General features: G+C 29.0%; 3 protein-coding genes and 1 long non-coding RNA gene across 4 annotated transcripts; all 4 read left to right on the top strand.

Annotated features, from left to right (window-relative positions):
- The first annotated feature begins 928 nt into the window (after positions 1-928).
- On the top strand, positions 929-2,342 carry LOC108466567 (protein PLANT CADMIUM RESISTANCE 2-like). The gene is made up of 4 exons (XM_017766944.2): positions 929-1,363; positions 1,511-1,582; positions 1,667-1,879; positions 1,996-2,342. The coding sequence occupies exons 1-4, from the start codon at positions 1,186-1,188 to the stop codon at positions 2,079-2,081; spliced, it is 549 nt and encodes a 182-aa protein (XP_017622433.1). The 5' UTR covers positions 929-1,185; the 3' UTR covers positions 2,082-2,342.
- Positions 2,343-2,474: 132 nt separating this feature from the next.
- On the top strand, positions 2,475-4,216 carry LOC108466541 (protein PLANT CADMIUM RESISTANCE 2-like). Its single transcript, XM_017766905.2, has 4 exons — positions 2,475-3,377; positions 3,476-3,547; positions 3,633-3,845; positions 3,946-4,216. The coding sequence occupies exons 1-4, from the start codon at positions 3,191-3,193 to the stop codon at positions 4,029-4,031; spliced, it is 558 nt and encodes a 185-aa protein (XP_017622394.1). The 5' UTR covers positions 2,475-3,190; the 3' UTR covers positions 4,032-4,216.
- A 5,889-nt stretch (positions 4,217-10,105) lies between these two features.
- LOC108466540 (protein PLANT CADMIUM RESISTANCE 2-like) lies at positions 10,106-11,457 on the top strand. Its single transcript, XM_017766904.2, has 4 exons — positions 10,106-10,505; positions 10,623-10,694; positions 10,852-11,064; positions 11,168-11,457. The coding sequence occupies exons 1-4, from the start codon at positions 10,172-10,174 to the stop codon at positions 11,251-11,253; spliced, it is 705 nt and encodes a 234-aa protein (XP_017622393.1). The 5' UTR covers positions 10,106-10,171; the 3' UTR covers positions 11,254-11,457.
- Positions 11,458-13,857: 2,400 nt separating this feature from the next.
- On the top strand, positions 13,858-14,607 carry LOC128283784 (uncharacterized). The gene is made up of 2 exons (XR_008274196.1): positions 13,858-14,026; positions 14,328-14,607. It is a non-coding gene; the product is annotated as an uncharacterized LOC128283784 (long non-coding RNA).
- The last annotated feature ends 5,952 nt before the right edge of the window (positions 14,608-20,559 follow it).

Raw genomic sequence — 20,559 nt, 5'->3', positions numbered from 1 at the left:
CAGATATAATAATTTCTATTTTGTATAGGTTGGCACAATTTATGAGCATGAAAACTATCTGTAACCTGTCCTGGTTAAAATGAAATAGAGATTTGAATAGATCAGTTTTTATTAATTCGATCTTACTTTTTATAGTGCAAATTTAAATTTGTTTTTATTCCTAAGATTTTGCATTAGGTGGATTGGAAATTTAATGTTGATCGCAGAGATAAAGGCTTGAAATCCCTTATAGACTTAGCAAAAGAGAAAGCTAACTGCTAATCGCTTGCTTTAGTAATAGAACGAAACAACCACACCTTCTTTATTAAATAGTTCAGCCTATTATCTTAAATTTGAGTAAAATTAATTTTACTTTTAAGTGAAATAAAAATTAAAATTTAATTTTAATTATGATTATTATTATTATTTTAATAAAATATTTAAAATTTATATAAATATATATATTAAATATTTATAAATTTTAATTGAATGTATGTATATTCACAAACCAACTGAATCTAAAATCTTTATCCTTATCCATTGTTCCTCATCTCTCAATTCATTGGTTTCATGTTTTAAAACTAAGGAAGATCAAATGCTGTAAAGAAATAAGAAGTGTTGCAGCAGACTGGTGGTTAAAATTGTTATAGACTGTTAGGAGTTAAAGCTTCTGTTACAATGTCAGTTGATGTGTACTTCAGTATAATGTGAAGAAATGAGATTGATCTGCCATCTGCTGGTATCTCAACAAATGCAATTAGCTCTGTTGTTGGGTTTCATCGGTGGCGGCTTATTGTAGCAGCCGCTTTATTTGACATGGTCTTGCTGACGTCAGCTGCCTTTCATTCCTACGAAATTTGGTAGAAAGGTCAGGTTGTGTGCATTTATGATACGATGGTAATTGGTTTTTATTTTTTCTCATGCATTGTTTGTAGCTTAAGAAATACATTTGTTTTTTGGTGAAATTAAGAACTCCATTTAAAAGAGGCCCATTGTTGACTGTCTCAACGCGCCAAACGATATTCTGACAATTCCTAGATTTATTTGAGGCCGATTTATGTGGTGAAAGCGTGTTGTTTGTGTTATTTCTTCTTGTTTCAACTTTCCATATATAAACATAAACCTGTCATCTTTGTTTTCCCTGGAAGCCTTCAACTTTATTTTTCCTTCAGGAAGTTAAGTCTGAAGAACACAACATCTGCAGTCATGACCAAAAACCCCACGAACCAATCAACCTCCGCAAATCCTCATCACTTTGTGCAAGAAGCTCCAGTAACTGGTGTTCCCATTAACCCTCAATATCCTCAGCAAAATTACACGCAACCGCCTAGGAACGTCCCTTGGTCCACCGGACTCTGTGATTGCTGCTCTGATCTTCCTAGCTGTAAGCTTTTCCTTTCTATTAAACCTCTCATCCTTTTTTGTTCCTGTCTAAACCCAAAATAGTCTTTCTTTTTGAGATTTTAAGTTACTCTCATCATTGTTTTCTTTTTTTTTTTTGTACTTACTTTATTTAATTGAATTTTTACAGGTTGCCTCACATGTTGGTGTCCTTGCATCACTTTTGGACAAATTGCTGAGATCGTCGACCATGGATCAACCCGTAAGTTTTTTTTTTTTTGGATTGAATAAGATGCAAGTTATAAGGAAGAAAGGGCGGTGGGTTAATATGTAAAAAATGGTGCAGCATGCGGAGTAAGTGGAGCACTGTACGCATTAATTGGAATATTGACGGGGTGTCCTTGCATATACTCCTGCTTCTATCGTTCCAGGATGAGGAGTGAATACATGTTGGAAGATAGGCCTTGCAACGATTGCTGCCTTCATTTTTGCTGCGAGGCCTGCGCCTTGTGTCAAGAATATCGCGAGCTCAAAAACCGTGGCTTCGACATGTCCCTTGGTACTATTTTTATTTTTATTTTTATTTTGAAGAAAAGAAATACTTTATTTTAAATTTTCACTTAATTCCATGCATTTCCATATGGTCTTATTTGTCTTTTGGTTTGAAATATGTAGGATGGCATGGAAATATGGCGAGGCAGCAAAATCAAGGCCTCCAAATGCCATCGGCTCCGGTGATGGAAAGTGACATGAAAAGATAATTTCATCTATATTTTGGATGGTTCTCTATGATATTTATTTTATTATTGTTGTTATTATTCATGTGATGCCACTGTGGCTCCAATGATGGAGAAGTGGCATGAAAAAGATATTCGCACCTATATTTAGGACGGTTTTCGATTAAGTCTTTCATTTGATGTGAGTGAGGTTGAGTGTCGTCATTATATATTAAAGTCTTGTACATTTGATATATTACATTAGCTGCGATGAAATATCACATTTTTTTTTTTTTGAAATTAAAATATCTATATATAAGCATTTCATTACTTTGGGCAACTGGTTTGCCATTACCTCAAATAAAACCTACTCAAAATTACATACAGCCTGCTGGGATAGTCCCTTGGTACAATAAATTTGATAAAATAGGTAAAGGGGAATTAATTTATATTTAATCTAAATAAAAAAAAAGTATTGGGAATTGAAAGAAAAAGAAATTTAAAAAATCTAGCTGTAAATATTTTATTATTTCCTTCATTAATTAAATATATATTAATATTAAGCAAAAAGAAACCATTTTGGTTGTAATTAGGTTGTCATGGTTTGGTAAACAAAACAGGTGATTTTAGAATATCTCAAGGTGGTAAAACGTTTGGTGATTTAACTGAAAATTACATAGAAAAAGGTTTGGCATATTTGGTTAGAAATGGGTGTAGATTAATTAAAGACATTCAGCAGACTTGTCTTGCAAAGTTTCAGTATAAACCCATTTCTCTTCCTCATTTCGTGCCTCTTTTGGTGTCCATTCAATGGTTGTTTTTTATCATATATGTTAAAATAAATAAATAAATAAATGAAGTGTTTATAAACAACAAATAACTTTCAACACGTGTCGAAATAATATTTAGAATTGGAGCCCCAAAAAAAAGAGGAAACGAAATCTGTCGGTAAAAAAAGAAGAAAGAAGAATCAGAAAGACGGACACCAAAGGGGAGCAGAGGAAATCTGTTCTCGTTGAATAGGTTTCTTTCCCCACCCACCCCCCCCCCCCCCAATAGATTTCAAAAGCCTTTCAACATCCATCCATTCGTCTTCTTTTTCTGTATTGAATTAATAGGGTAACTCTTTAATAGAACACCCACCCACCATCGCCATGTTCCCAACAGAACATCCACAATGGCCACCAGCACCTTATCAGTATGGGCAACCGGCTCCACCACCTTTCGCTCCTGTTGCTGACCCAAACCAGCAAATGCGTAATCAAAACTATTACATGCACCCTGCTGGGAAAGTCCTGTGGTCTACAGGACTCTGTGATTGCTGCTACGATATTCCAAACTGTAAGCTTTTCCTTTTTCCTTTTCCTTCTATTATTTTTTTAAATTTTTTTGGAACCCGAAAATGGGAATTTGTTATCATATTGAAATGTTTTTTTTAGGTATCATCACATGTTTTTGTCCTTGCATCACCTTCGGACAGATTGCTGAGATTGTCGATAATGGATCAGTCTGTAAGCTTCTTCTTTTTTTCTTCTTTTTGGTTTAAAGTTAATTGGCTTGGTGTTTTAGTTAGTTATTTGAATGCGTGAGTTGCAGCATGCCTAGCAAGTGGAGTTCTGTACTCAATAATATTTTGGATGTCGGGGCTAGCTTGTATGTACTCATGCTTCTATCGCTCAAGAATGAGGAATCAATACATGTTGGCAGAGACACCGTACCCAGATTGGTGCCTTCATCTTTGCTGCGAGGTCTGCGCCTTGTGTCAAGAATACCGCGAGCTTAAAAGCCGTGGCTTCGATATGTACATTGGTACGTTATTAATTTACATTTTTAAGCCTTCTTTTCACTCCATTAAATATTATCATTTTATATATCTACATTTCTCTCTTCATTACCTGATTTTATACAGGATGGCATGCGAACATGGAGAATATGCGAAATCGTGCTATGCAAATGTCAATGCCTCCGGTGGTGGAAGATGGGATGAAACGATAAACAATGATGATTCTCTTTTCTAAATGGCCATATCTACGTGCATGTTGATTGTTGAGTTGAGACAAAAGGATTTGGACCAAAAAGAAAAAACCAAGTGTAATTTCACCTCTGCCCTTTTTTAAAACAATAATAACTGTTGAGTTTGATGGCGATCAATATTTTGCAATTTGCTGGTTATTATAAAATGTTTATTTTGTCTTAGGTTTCCACAATATAAATCTCTAGCTTTTGGTAACTATATTTCTTCTTCTTTACCCAGACACAAAAAATCATTTTGGATGATTATGTTATACTTAAGATGATCTAAAATATGTACGTGTACATATTAATGTATATTAGCTGCTGTAACTTAAAATTTGGCCTAACCTTAAATATATATATCTCTCTTATATTTAAAGATTTTTAAGAACCATCAAGGGTAATAATCAATCTGTCCACTAAGTCTAGGAAGTAGGAACCAACCAATATTTTATGGGCTCTACTTCTTCTTTTTTTTTTTTTTTTAAGTGCAGGACCATCGTTAGATATTTCATATATGACTACTCTAATGATTAAGATTTAACCTCTAATTCTTGGTAACTTAATTTTGTGTAAGTATATTATGCATTAATTGTTGATGAATATCAACTTGGATTGCATATTTAATTCTTATTGTCAAACGATGAAATTCAACGAATTGGCATCATGATGGCATTACAATAAACTTATAATATCTCTAATGTTTTCAAACTTAAGTAAACCTATCAAATTATTGAATATGATTGGGGAAAGGATAAAACAAGCGATAACAATATATTTATCAAAACAATTTTAGGGATTGAAATGAAATTCTAATTTTAATCTAAAAGAATTAAATTAAAATTTCATAATTTTAAGAAGATAAAAGTATAATTTTATTTTTATTAATTTAAAATTTTAAAATTTTTAAAGAACCAAAATAATATTTTTCCAGTACTTACTAAATCATCTATTTTCAAAGTATCTTTACCTTTTCCCACTTACGGAAATTTATTAATATTTAATTGATTTAATCAATGATTATGGGATAGTGTAATCAACACTCCGCATTATCTTAAATCAAGTTGAATGGAAGATGATTTTAACAAATATTGATCAAATAAATATTTATACCAAGACTCTAAAAAACCTTACAATAGTATGAAAGATACTCTAAATTTTATCATATCATATGAGCAAATTTTTTTATTAAAAATTCTAGAAAATTAAAATCTTATGTTGTTGTTGAAAAACTAATAGGTATAAGAAATAAAGAAAATTATCATCTAGTAAAATTCAATAACAAATAAAAATAGAATAGAACCAAAAAAAAAAAACAAGTTAAATCATTATATGCATTTTTAGTGTTTTTGAAACCAAATTAGTAATATCTTCAAGTTAAATTCCATGACATTGAAGAACATCCATAATTGATATTATAGAGGCTTATGAAATTGACTCTTATGCCATTTTAGCAAAGAAAAAATATACCACAAAATTTTATTTTTCAAACTCAAATAAAAATTCAACTTATTTAAATTATTTTTCAAATCCAAATAGTAAAAGCAAATTATAGTCTTTTTTTTCTTATAATGAAAAAGTTATGTCAAGAAATAAAGAAGTAAAAATCAAAGAACCAATAATTTTGCTTAATATTTTTTTCTATTTTTTTTAAAGAATGGGTATTGGATATTTCTATACAAATGATACAAAGAGAATATTGGAGTGTTTAAAATTAATTTTCCTCATTTACTCTCACTTTATCCATTTTTGAAAATTTTATCTACTTTTATTTAATTTTTAATTTTAAAATTTTTCAAATTTTAAAAGAATTTCAATTTGTTATCATTTTATATATAAGTAGGATCAAATTGATAAAAAAAGTATAAAAACAACTAAACCAACTAAAAAATGACACTTAAAAGTCAAGTGACAGAAAAAATATTAATGACTAAATAGTAATTTTTAAATTAAATGATCAAAATAAAAAATTTATTAATTTAATTATTAATGATATAGAGCAACACTTATTAAAATGGGTAAAATATTCTTTTAGAGTAATAATCATATATTTTAAATGGTTTTTCTTTTTTAAAAAAAACATTTTAAGCATAATTAATATTACAAATAAAAAGTAACTCGTGTTTTGGATTTACTTGAGTTTAAACACTATTTATCTTTCCTTAATGGAAGGTACTATCGATTTCTTTTTATTATCTTCATGATAAAAGGAAATCACTCTTAGTTTAGAGATAAAGCAATACATGGTAACTGAATTTGATAATTTTTTCCTTTTGGTTCTTGAATATTTTTACATTAATATTAAAATTTAGTAGTTTTTTCTAATTTAATTATTGAATTTAGATTTCATTAAAATACAATGACGAGATATCCAAATGTTGTGTTGTATAATCATCTATAATTTTATTAAAATTTTCTTTATAATTTTTAATACAATTAGTCTTTATATAACAACCACTTGTTATAACAACATGTTACTATAACAATCAAATTTCTAGTAGAGCCGATTTTTTATGTTTTATTTTAACTTTCTATAACAATTTTGACTTCTAACAACAATAACCATAGTTATGAAATATATTATTTTATTAAATTAGTTCTTTATAACATGTTAAAAATTTTAGTAAAATTAGAGTTATTTCATATAAACAAGCCTATTAATTATAATGTTGGGGATAAACCCGATTTATGCAACGAACAAGTAAAATAACGAAGAAATTGAAAAGATCGAATACAAATATTTTACGTGAAAAACCCCCTTCAAAGAGGATAAAAAATCACGGGTAAAGATAATTTCACTAACACAAAAAAAATGAAGAGTACAAAAGATGGAGATAAAACTAAACCCCGAAACCTGAAATAAGAACCCTCAAAATGTAAACACAAAATTTTCTAAAAACTTGTAAAAGCTAATACCTAAATCTGTAATGAGTTATCTTTCTAGGGTGGAAAAAATGACTTATTTATAGGCTAAATTCGTAAGTTAAATAATATTAAAATAACCTACACTAATCAGAGTTTAAGTGGGAAACTAAAAAAGAGAGTTTAACTGGGAAAAGAAAAGCCAAAAAATGCAAGGAATAACTCCACAAATCTTTACCTTGACTCGTATTTCCACAACATCTTCTTTGCCAAAGCCCACCACGGACTTGCCTCGAACTATGCAGGATATTAACATAGTCGAAGCTGTGCTTAGAAGCTAGAAGTCTTCTAGTCTTCAACTTGTGCACTGCCAAATCAAAACTGATTCAGGTCTGATTTCCAAAAATACAATGCCTTATATTTTCAAAACCTGTATCCAAAAGAGAATTTCTCTTATATGAAATAGTCATACATTTTTCCCTCCTATGATCAAGTTGTCTCCACTTTAAACGAGTTGACTTTGACTTCTTAATAGACAAAGGATGTCTTGTTTCATGGGTCAACGTTGATCCTTCCAGAACATAAGGATTGTCAACTTTTTTACCTTTCATCAAAAGCCCCACGGGATACCTTAATGCCACTTGACTCAATGTTAATTATACGACCCTTCGAGTTTAAAATTCCTAAGGAGATGAGATTTTTCTTTAAGTCAGGCACATGCCTGACATTTGATAGTATCCTAATTGTCCCGTCGTGCATCTTAATCTAAACAGTACCAACATCGGTTACTTTACTGTATGAGCCATTCCCCATGCGCACAACTCCACCCTCAACTAAATTATATGTGGAGAACCAGTCACTGTTGGGACACATATGGAAAGAATACCCTGAATCCATAATCCACTCAAGCGTAAGCTTAGAGCTTTCATTTGTTGACACCAACAAGAAATCATCACCCTTGTCATTGGCCAAATTTGCACCAACTAAATCCTCCTCGTTGCTCTTAGCAGCCCTTTTATTTCCCAGTTTGTAACAATCTACCTTGATGTGACCCAACTTCTTACAATAGCGACATCTCTTGTCTCGCTTCCTTGATGCTACTAAAATCGAGGCTTGCCTATCTGACTTGCTATCCGAACCAAACTCATTGTCAAGTTTGTCTTTACTCAAAAGATGACCCTCCACATCCTCGAATGAAAGATTATCTCTACCATAAATTAGGGTATCCTTGAAAGAGTTGTATGAAGAAGGTAAAAAGCATAATAATAACATAGCCTTATCTTCATCGTCAATCTGAACCTCAACATTTTTTTTAAATCATTTAAAAGAGTAATAAATTGGATGATATGGCCTCTAAGGTGCTCACTTGCATCTATGCAGAACGTGTATACATGTTGTTTCAACACCAATCGATTAGTCAGAGACTTGGTCACATAGAGGGTTTCTAACCTTTTACATAATGTGAAAGTTGTTTTCTCTATTAAAACCTCCTCTAGCATATTATTTGTTAGACATAATTGAATCATAGATAGAGCTTTTTTATCTAACCTATCCCATTCTGATTTATCCATGTTTGTAGGCTTATTTTCTGTAAGGACCTTCTCAAGATTGCTTTGAATTAGAATTGTCGTCATCTGAACTTGCTACAGATTAAAATTTGTAATGCCATCAAACTTATCAATATCAAACTTTGTTGTTGCCATCTTTGAATGGGTTGATTGCAAAAATCAAGCTAGCTTTGATACCAGTTTGTTGGGATAAAACTGGTTTAAGCAATAGATAAGTAAAATAACAAAGAAATTGAAAAGATCAAACATAAATATTTTACGTAGAAAAAACCTTCAGAAGTGGATAAAAAAACCAAGAGCAAATATATTACTAAAACGGAAAAAAAACGAAGAGCACAAAAGATGAAGATAAAACTAAACCCCGAAACTCAAAATAAGAATCATCAAAATGTAAAAACAAAATTCTCTGAAAGCTTGTAAAAACTAATACGTAAATGTGTAATGGGTTATCTTTCTAGGGTGGAAAACATGGACTATTTATAGGCTAAATTTCTAGGTCAAATAATATTAAAATAACCTACACTAATCAGAGTTTAAATGCAAAACTAATATTAAACCTACACTAATAAGAGTTTAAGTAGGAAACTAAAAAACAAAGTTTAACTGGGAGAAGAAAAGTTATAAAAATGTGAGGCATAATTGCAATTATCTTAATTAAAGTTTTATTTCAATGAAATGTTTAAATTTCATCTATTAATCATATTTTATTAGATGAAAATAATCTTCAATTAGTGGAACTAAATATATTAATTCAATAAACTATTAAGTTTTCTAATTAAATATTCTACTATGAATTGAAACTTCATAAACTTATAAATTGATTACTTGAATTTTAACTCATAATAAAATAACTAACTTAATTTGATAATTAAATTGAATTTGTTAGGATTATGAATTACATAATTAATCATGTGAAAGAATATAAAATAAAATATGTATAAAAACAATAATGTGTGTATCTACTAGACATCTTTTAATTTCACATTGCCTTTTTTTTAACATAATTCTTGCTTTATCTATTTATAGAAATTCACTATATGAATTCTATTGTAGGTTTACAACAGTTATCTCTTTATAATAACATGTTGTTAATGACCGCGTCTCTATAACAGACAAAATTTTGACGAATAAATAGAGTTGTTATAGAGAATGTTTACCGTATATTTTATTTAATTTTTAAATTTTATTTTTTTAATTTTAAATGATGACAAGGCATAATCTTAAAATATTACATCATCATACATTAATGTTATTTAAGTTGAGGAATCAAAATTTAAAATTTAATATGGAAAAAAAAAAGAAAAGAAAGAGAAATCCCTTTGGTTTCTCAATACAATGATTTGCTGTGATGTATTAAACAGTCAAATACTGTATTAATTTCCTTTTCTCTTTTTGGTACAATTGAGAAGAGAAAGAGTAAATAATTTCTACGGGTATAGGCCAATACCTTTCTACCAATGGGTGGGATTCAACTCCCCTTTTCAAGCAATAAACACCTTACATAAGTCGAAGTCAAGTAGCAAATCACAAACTGCCACGTGCATATGTTCACACGGTTTCTGTAGCTTCCCCCTCGCAGCGTCTAGGTCGTGATTAGCAAGCGCCTAGACTTGACTTGTTCCACTTTCATGCCTTGTTGACTTGTCTCAGCTCATCATTTCTATTATCACCTCACCATTCTTCTCTCATTATATGTTCAATCAAATTCCCCCAAAGTACTGCTCAACTTTCTTAATTTCCAACAAGTTTTCTTTTAGTTTCCCTGTTTTTGCATCAATTAAATATCTCATTGCTCTAGTACAGACTACAGAGGTTTTAGCCATGGCGTCCCTTAACCCAAGTGGGTATGAAAAGTTTTCAGGGTCACCACCGAAGCAGCGCCAAGAAGCAGCCACAACTGGTATTCCACTTAGCTCCTCAAACCAATACTCCACCGAGAGTTGTGAGACCAATACCCGTCTTCAGACTAAAACTCGAGTCCCTTGGTCTTCAGGGCTCTGCGACTGCTTCTCTGATTGGAGAAACTGTAAGTCAACTCATTTTTCCTACCAAAATGGTGGGTGCGTTTGTATGTACGCGCTGCAGCTGAAGAACTGGTTTTTTAAACTCAGCTGTTTATTGTTTTGCTCCTCTTAACTAACAGGTTGCATCACATGTTGGTGCCCTTGCGTAACTTTTGGCCAGATTGCCGAGATAGTAGATAAAGGATCATCCTGTAAGTTGAAACAAACACACACAAACACACAGCTAGACTCACTAGAGCATAGATTCCATTATGTGATATTGACATGTGAATTATTTAAAACAACACATGCAACTATCTATTCTGATTTCTGAAGAAGATTATATTTTTGTTTTCCTAATTTGAACAGCATGTGGAGTGAATGGAGCACTTTACACGCTCATAGCATGTGTGACAGGCTGTGCATGTTGCTACTCCTGTTTTTACCGATCCAAAATGAGGCAACAGTACATGCTGAAGAAACACCCCTGCGGGGATTGCCTCGTCCATTGCTGCTGCGAGTACTGCGCCTTGTGCCAAGAGTATCGCGAGCTCAAAACCCGTGGCTACGACTTATCCATAGGTAATTCTTTCAATATCACTCATACGTAGATTTATTTTCAATTGCCGAGTTAATTATTGGATTCATTTCAATGTTCATAATAACTGATTGTGTAAGGATGTAGGATGGCATGGAAATATGGAAAAGCGGAGTCGTGAAGTGGCAATGACTCCAATCCCACCAGTGGTGGAAGAGGGCATGAGCCGATGAAGAAGACAGACAGAGACAGAAATGGAATATCTCCTTGGTTAAAGTAGCAGTAATAAATTATCTAAGTGCCCGCCATAAATAAGTGTTACTTGTCATATCTATCTTGGATTTATATAGTCACTGCTCTTTCAATGTTGTGTTGCATAAATCAGAGTATGTATAAAGAAAATTTATATTAATTAATTAATACAAGGTTGTGTTGAATTTGGATTCTCTACTATTATTCCTATTCCTATTCCTTTCTCCTTTTCTGTTTTTCCCGGCCTTCGCATAGATTTGTTTAAGTCCGATTCTCTATTTCAAATATAAGACATTGCTCTTAAAATTAGTTTGGACAAAAAACTAGGCCGGGCAAGATCTAGTCTTTGACATTCAAGCCTTCATCTCAGTTTGGTCGGTTTTATATTTTTATAATATATATATATATATAGATATATTTGCATATTATGTAGTTTCCGTCTTATAAAATTAAATATATAAGGTTTAAGAGGGTAAAAAGTCCTCAAATTTAAAAAGAAATTTAAGTCTTTTTTTTTTTACATTCAATTGAGTACTTGAACTTTCAAAATGTATCAAAAATATTCTCAAACTTCTTTAAAAAAAAAAGCAATTAAGCCCATGTTTTTTTTCACTTAACTGGGTACTTGAACTTTCAAAATGTATCAAAAATACCCTCAAAATTTTTCAAAAAAGCAATTAAGCCCCTGTTCTTATTAAAATTAGAAAAAATTTATAAATAATAAATTTTAGAAAAATTATTAAATTTTAATAAAAATATAAAAAATTATAAAATTTTATAAAAATCATAAAAAATTAACGACCCCTAGTTTTTTTTTTCAATTAAAGTCATCACGTGCCGTAACACAGAGCGATATGTGGTGAAAAATGATAAAAAATAAAAATCAATAAAAGTTATACAAAATTATAAAATACTTCTTTTGGTACGATAATTTTTATAATTTTTTTACTAAATTTATATTTCTTTACATTTTGTATAATTTTCTTATGACTTTATAAAATTTATAAATTTTTAACGTCGAAACCATTTTTTGAAAAATGGGAAATTGACTTTTGAAAACGAAAAGTTGGGAGTCGCCACCAATCGTTTTTAATGGGGTGTGGTTGGATCACCTCAAAACACGGTCATTTTTAATAAATAAATAAATTTTTTTAAAACGACGATTTTGGTCTGCGAAAATAGAAAACCGGTTCGGGAGTCAGTTACGTACGAAGAAGGATTGGCACCCTCGACACGCCCAAAATTGGTACTTGATTGATTATTTAGTGTCTTAATGCCGAAAAATAAAGATTTGGACAGAATTCAAAACGCGATCCTCCTTTTATTGGCTTTTAAAACATTTAGATAAGTCAAATGTGTATCAAAGACCATCTCACCTTGAGGTAAAACATTACATCCAGTACGTTAGGACACAATATTTTTGACCCTCAAAATGTGATTTTGCCTTTGAAACGTGCGTTTTTAGCTTTAAGAGGGTATTCGAATATTCAAAGCAGATAAAGAAAGCGAAACCCAGTACGTTAGGGCACGATCCCTTGAATTCTTTAAATACCAAACATTGCCTATGTCTTGAAAAATTTTGAGAGTGAACCGATAAAGGGATATTTTGATATTCAAAACAAACAAAAGCGAAAAAAGAAAAAAAATAAATAAATAATAATAATTTAGTATAAAAAATCGATAAAAAACTATGGTATATAAAAATAATAAAATAATATAGTAGGTTTATTAAAAATTAAAAACTTTAGCAAAAAATATATACATATAAAATTATAAATAACAAAAGTAAAATAGTAGTAATAAACGGTAGGAAAAAATAAATAAAATATAATAAATAAAATATAATAAGTATAATAAAATATATTTAAAATTATTATAAAATATATATATAAAAAGAAATAAAAAATGATTATTAGCAAAAATAATACAACAAATAATGTAATACATATAATGACCATTTATACATAAAACAATTAGTTTTACTTTAAAAATATATATATCTGAAGCATATAACAAATATATAAATAAATAAATAATATAATAATGTGAAACATAACTCCAATTGATTAAATTAAATGGAAATAGATAAAAATAACGAAAATGATATAATAAGTATAATAAATAATAGTGGAAGCAAAAAAATAATAATACAGGTAAATAACAGGAAAATAACTAAAAAATAAATAAATAAAATAGCAATAATAGATTAATAATAATAGTACCCAAAAAATTTAATTTTGTGATAAAAGTGTTTAAAATAAACAAAATAGGGCTTAATTGGAATCAAAACGGAAGTTCGGGGGTAAAACACAAATAAAAGGGGAAAGGAGGACCTCATTGAAGCGTGCGTGGAACAAGGGGGTTTAAAAGTGAAATTTACCCGAATTCCTAAACCTAGCATTTAATATGGACCAAATTAAAAGCTGCACAAAATTGCTGGGTGAAATTCAAAAACAAAAGTGAAGCAGATTTGGGCAACAAAAAAATGTACGGGGACCTGATGCACAAATTGACCCTTTAAGGGCAAAACACGTGGGCCCCACCACTTTAAAAACTATTGAATGGTTCTGCCATTTTTTAAGGACCCATTTTATTTTTTATTTCTATTGTTTTTCAAACAAAAAGAAGCAGAATGCTTTTTCTTCCCTACTCCCTCTCCATTTTTGCTAGGAATTCAACCTAGTTTGTGCCACCATGGAGGATCATCGATGCCACGCACCTCCACCCCACCGCTGGTTCACAGATCAAAATCAGGTAAGCCCTCATTTCTCTTTTAAAACTTTGTTTGTTTATTTTCAAAAGAAAGAAAAAGAAAGGGAAAAAAATGTAGATGCACAACAAAGGGCTAAAAACCTTGAAAAGAAACTATAATCACCTTTGAATCTATTGGATGGTATTAAAAGTTTACTCAAAAATCTAGTATATTTCTCTGTATTTCTCTTGATTCCCACGTAAAAAACTCTTTTTTTCCCCCTTTTTTCATTGTTTACAATGGCCTTTTATAGCCCAGAGATACAATGAAAATATTCTATTGTTGTGTCTTTTCTTGTTGTAGGTATAGCTGCGAAAATCTCGAAATCGAGAAGCGTGGTGGAGTGGGATGCTGGTGAGAGGCGTGCGGCGCGAGGACTGCTCTTGTTTGGGGTTTGCTGGTACCTGGGTCAACTGATTTGGGTGTTGGGTTATTTATGTACTGGCCTAGAGTTTGGTTTAAATGGTTAATGGGTTTGTTTTTATATTTTGGATTTTAAATATTTGGGTCTGGACCAGGAATGAATTGGGACCAACATTTAATATTTTTATATATTTTATAGTTTTTTATGATTTTTATAAAATTTTACAATTTTTTATATATTTTTACGATTTTTATATTTTTCTAATTTTTAATGAATTTTTATTAAAATTTAATAATATTTATAGCTTTTATTGATTCTAATTTTTATAAATTTTTTTCTAAGCGGAGCTTAATTGCTTTTTTTTTTTAAAGTTTGAGGGTCTTTTTGATGCATTTTGAAAGTTTAAATACCCAATTGAGTGCAAAAAAAAAGTAGGGGCTTAATTGTTTTCTTCGAAAAGGTTTGAAGGATTTTTTTATGCATTTTAAAAGTTTAAGTACCCAAATGAGTGTAAAAAAAAAGAGACTTAATTGTTTTTTTGAAAAAGTTTGATGGCTTTTTACTTTCTTAAGCCAATATATAATAATATAATAATATAATACTATGTAAACATTAAGGGTATATTTGGACAACACAGAGTAATTGAATTAAAATGTGATTACTATGATAGTAATTAACTTATCTTGTAATTACAAAGAATTGTAATTTCCTAGGCGTGTCGAGGTTGAAAGAGTGTAATTATATCGTAATTCTCTATATCATATTTGGTAGTACACATTGTAATTATACAATTACATAATTTATAATTTAAAAAATATTGATTACTATAAAAATTATTAGTATGATAAAAATAACTTCTAATCAAGTAACAAAATTAAAATTAAATTATCATATGTATTATGCTAATCTAAAAAAGTAGTTGATAATACAATTACTAATAAAAATCTAGGAAAAATAAATATCATATTCAATTTTATCTAATTGCTCTAAAGCATATTTGTTGGGTTATTCTCACTTTAATATTTAACATACTGTCCTTATCATCATTTGTTAATCTTTGACCGAATTCATCATCATTTGAATTTGAATATATATCATTAATTCTTCTTCCATATACTTTTCAAAGTATAGATAATCTTAATTGCACGTATGGTTAAATTTATAAAATATGCAACATGCTAGTACGATTAGAGGTAAAGCTTGGGGACCGACATGCACTAAAAGTATTTTTTTTTAGCTCAGTCCCTTTAGAATTAATAAAGTTACAAAGTAATCTATGGTAAAATTGCATTTTGCCCCCCCTAAATATGAAAAAAAATCTATTTAGTTCCTTCAAACAATGGAATTATAAGTTAGCACATGATAAAATTACATTTTGATCTTTTAAAAATTTTATAATCTAGTGTCGATCCCTTGCCTAAAAAAATTTTGAGCTTCACTCCTGGGTATGACCCAACCTTATTTTTTTATGTTATATTATGGAGATGTTGTTAATATGGAAAATATATTTTTTAGAACAACAAATTGTCTTCTCAACTACATTTTGAAGCTTTGAATGTCTTAAATTAAAGAGTTCGCGAGCTGTCTATGGTGTTGATGGCAAGTCGAGATTTTTTTATTAAAAAACCTTTATAAAAAAGATTTTATAAATTGTCCAAACCTTTCATAACACTTCTTATAAATAATATAATTTTTTACCATAACTTTATAAAGTTATTTTTTTATAAATAAGTTATGATAAAAAAATTTGGGTAACAAGGCCTCTCTAGTCCCTCTTAATTTTGAAATTGAGCAAACCAATCCTCTCAAAAAAATTAGAGCAATTTAATCCTTGCCAATTTCAAAAGTTAGAAACTAAGGACAATTGATTATGGCGTTAATGTTTCTATTCAATTGTACATATATTTATTTGGTATAATAACGAATTTAGATCTCATAATTTACACATTGTATCAATTTGGTCATGATTTAATAAATTTAGCATGCAATATATATTTTTTTAAATTTGTAAATGTTTAGGCTAAATTTGTTATTATACCAATCAAAATTATGTACAATTGACGAAAGACGTTAATATCATGATTAATTGTCTTTAATTGTTCACTTTCAAAATCGAGAGAGATAAAATTGCTCTAATTTTTTTGAGAGGGAAAAATTTGTTCAATATCGAAATTGAGAGGGGCTAGAAAGGTCTTTTTACCAAAAAAAACTATGATCTTTTTGTGAATAAGTATATTATTTTTATAATATATAACATGGGTATGTATATAAGCTATATCCATAGTTATTGACTGTAATTGTTTATAAATTAATAAATATATTATAACAAATTTTTAACATATAAGTTATTTTTATAATAAACTTTTGGCCATAACTTTAGAAATTTATTAGGATTTAAATAATATATTTTTGTTATAACTTTATAAAATACATAAATTATTTTTATAATAGTTTTTTAGGATTTATAATATAATAAATTTTTTGCCATAACCACCAATACCAAACACTCATATGTATTCATGCTTGTAATATAATTTTTATATCTTATATAAAATAATCTTTTAAAATTAGATTTGGTGTAATTACTTACATAATTACTCTAATTCACACTCTCCCTAATGATAGGAAAGTGTAATTGGGTACTCAATTATACTCAATTTAGTGAGACTCAACAATTACAATGGATACCCAAACATGACAACCTTGTGTAATTACAAGCAATTACACTTAAATCCAATTACTAGGTGGCTTTCCAAATACTACTTAAAATTATATATATGTTTTTGAAGATAAAAAATATAAATTAAACTATCTAAATTTAATTTTTAATAAAAAACTCATCTAAAATATTAAATATTAAATTAAAATAATATATTTTTAAAAAATTAATAGTATTGGTAGGCCTAAAACAAGTTTTGAGTTAATAATTTATAAATATGGACAAACTTGAGTAAAATCATCTCATATTTTGGGCTAGATCGAGTTTAGGTAAATATAAAGTGTACTAATATCATACATAGGCTCGGCCCGACTAACACTTCTACTCGGGTCTCTTTATTATTATTATTATTATTATTATTATTATTATTATAAGAGTAAATTACACCCATGGTCACTCTTAACTTAAAAGTTGTTCTATTTTAATTATTTTAATTTAATTATTTTAATTAAGATAATTATTTAAATTAATAATTACTATTATAAAATCATTAATATTGTCGAAACCATTTTCAAATCGAGCTTTGGAAAATGGGAATCGATTTTAAAAATGAAAACGGGAGTCGCCACCAATCTTTTTAGGTGTGATTGGATCACCTTTAAAACATTTTGTTTTAAAATCATTAGTTTTGGTCCACAAGTAAAAGAACGGGTTCGAGTCGGTTACGTACGAGGAAGGATTAGCACCCTCGTAACGCCCAAAAGTTGGTACCTAATTGATTATCAAATGTCTTTAATGTCGAAAGAAAAAAAAAATTAAGATGTAGTCCTCTTTAAAATATTTTAACTTTGAAAATTGGGATTCACTAGCGTCAAAGTATTAACATTAAGTTATTCCCTTTTTTGAAATTCCTATCTCGAAGCAACAAAACGCTATATCCAATAAGTTAGGACATATTGCTTTGAAATTCCAAGATACTAGCTTGCATTTAGAAAACCTTTTAAAAAACTTAGAAGGGTGCTTAATTATTTGAATTCAACGAGAAAAGTGGCAACCCAATAAGTTAGGGCACTACTTTCTCGAAATTTCCAAACACCAAGCATCTCCTTATTTGCAAAAAAAATCTTATCTCGAGGTAATAAGATGTCATATCCAGTGAGTTATGACACAACACCTCAAATATCAGAGAGTAAGTATTTTATTTAACACTCGTATTATGATTTAAAAGAATATGCCGTTATTTAGATTAAACGTGAGAGAAAAAAAATCGAAATCCAGTAAGTTAGGGAACGATTGTCTCGGATTACCAAATACGAAATATTTACTTTAGTGAAAGAATCACTATCGGGTTGGATAAAACCTAAATTCGTAATGAAACGAGATAATAAAGAATGCATAACAAATAAAAATTGATAACCATAACAGGATAAACATAAACACAAATATGAATACTAACGATAAATACGAAGGTAAGATAAATGAGTCGAATAAATAATAAGAAAGGAAATAATGAATAAGCTAAATGTTTGAAATTATTTAAAAAAACTATAAATAGAATAGATGATGAAATAATAATAAAAGTAATGATATGTAAATAAAATAAATATGCTAAAAATATACAGTTATCAAATTAGTTAATATAAAATAATAACGTATAAGTAAATACAAAAATAAAGGAAAATATAATAACAATAATAGAAAAATACAACAATAATAATAGTAAAAGATATAATAACATAATAATATAATAGTAATAGTAACAATATGACGATAATGGTAAAAATAATATATTAAATAATAGTAATAAAAGTAGTGCTAATAATAATAATAATAATAATAATAATAATAATAATAATGATCTATTAAGTTATAATGAAAATAATGATAATGATGATATATTAGATAATAATAGTAAAATAATAAGTAACAATGATAAATTATAATAATAGTGATGAGAATAACAAGTGATGATAATAACAGTAACAATAGTAGTAATAATATATTAGTAATACATAATAGATGTAGTAAAAAATATAGTAGTTATAGTAATAATAATATAAACAAGAGCATATATATTATGAAAATAATGATAGTAAAATATAATAATAGTAATAATAATAATGGAATGAAGGTAATAATAATATTAAAATAAAGTAACCAAAATAATACTATATATCAATATATATATATACATATAATGCAAATACACACTACCATATAATAATAATAATAATAATAATAATAATAATATAGAAATACAAAGAGCAAATAAAATATTAAATTTAAAAACAATACTATATATAAAAGTATATACATACATATATGTACATAAAATATACACTAATAATAATAATAATAATAATAATAATAATAATAATAATAATATTAAAATGCGAAAGTAAATATGATATAATAGTAATATTAAAATGACGTAATAAAATAATACTTATATATATAGAAATGTACATACGTACATATATAATAAACATACATTAATTAATAGTAAAAACAATAGAAGTGCTAATAATATTAGTATTAGAATGAAATAAGAGATAAATGCAAACATAATAATATAAATAAGGTAAATGAAACAAATAAAAATAATAGGAAGGACATAATCGAATCTGAGAGCAATATTTTGGGGCAAATCCGTAATAAATAAAAGAAGAGGGGATTAATTCGCACATGCAAATAACCGGGAAGGACTAAACGGACAATAGCCCTTTGACCCAAAACGCGCAGCTTTGATTCTATCCCTTATTTCTTACTACGATTGGAGTGAATATAATGAAACCCTTTGAACCTTTTTGATTGCTATTGATATACTGATTTTTTGTTCTTGAATCTCAAAAAAAAAGAAAAATCCCCTCTTGAATCTCAAAAAAAAAAAATCTCTTCTTGAATCTCAAAAAAAAATTCTTCTCTCCAAAATACAATAAATTCCTCTCTCCCCCCCCTCTTTTTTACATTGAGATTGTGGCTTTTTATAAGCTTTTACCACTTGTTCTTCTTCTTTTTTTTTTAATTTATTTGCCTTTTCTTTTGTAGGCAAATGGAGCAAAATGGGGGTAGGTGGCTAATTATGGTGTGGAGTAGGTGAGATTAGGTTTTTTTTCTTTTTTTTTTTTGATTTTTTTTTTTGGGTTGGGTTAGTGTTTTGGGCTAAGTTTTGGGTTTGGTATTGGACCCCGGGCAAAATTTGGGCCATACAGCTGCCTCTCTTTGCTTGTTGTTGTGTAACAAGAACAGAGCAAAGACTATAAAAGGACCAATTTTGCCCGGCTCGCCGAGTCTTGAGTTCTTGATCTGCTTCTTGATCTGTTCCCCATAAACACGGGATGCCAAATCATTGTCTTCAACTTGCTCCTTATAAACACAGGATGCCATGCTGAAATCTTGATCCGCTTCACTTGTAAGCACAGGAAATGTCGATTTATTTCTTCGATTTGATCCACGACAATACAGAGATGCCAAATCATCTTAGATTTGCTTTAACGTAAGCACGCCAAAGC

This window comes from Gossypium arboreum, chromosome 2 (genome assembly GCF_025698485.1).
Source record: "Gossypium arboreum isolate Shixiya-1 chromosome 2, ASM2569848v2, whole genome shotgun sequence".
Lineage (NCBI taxonomy): Eukaryota > Viridiplantae > Streptophyta > Magnoliopsida > Malvales > Malvaceae > Gossypium > Gossypium arboreum.
Note: the sequence above shows the minus strand (reverse complement) of the source record. Positions and strands in the feature narration are given on the sequence as shown.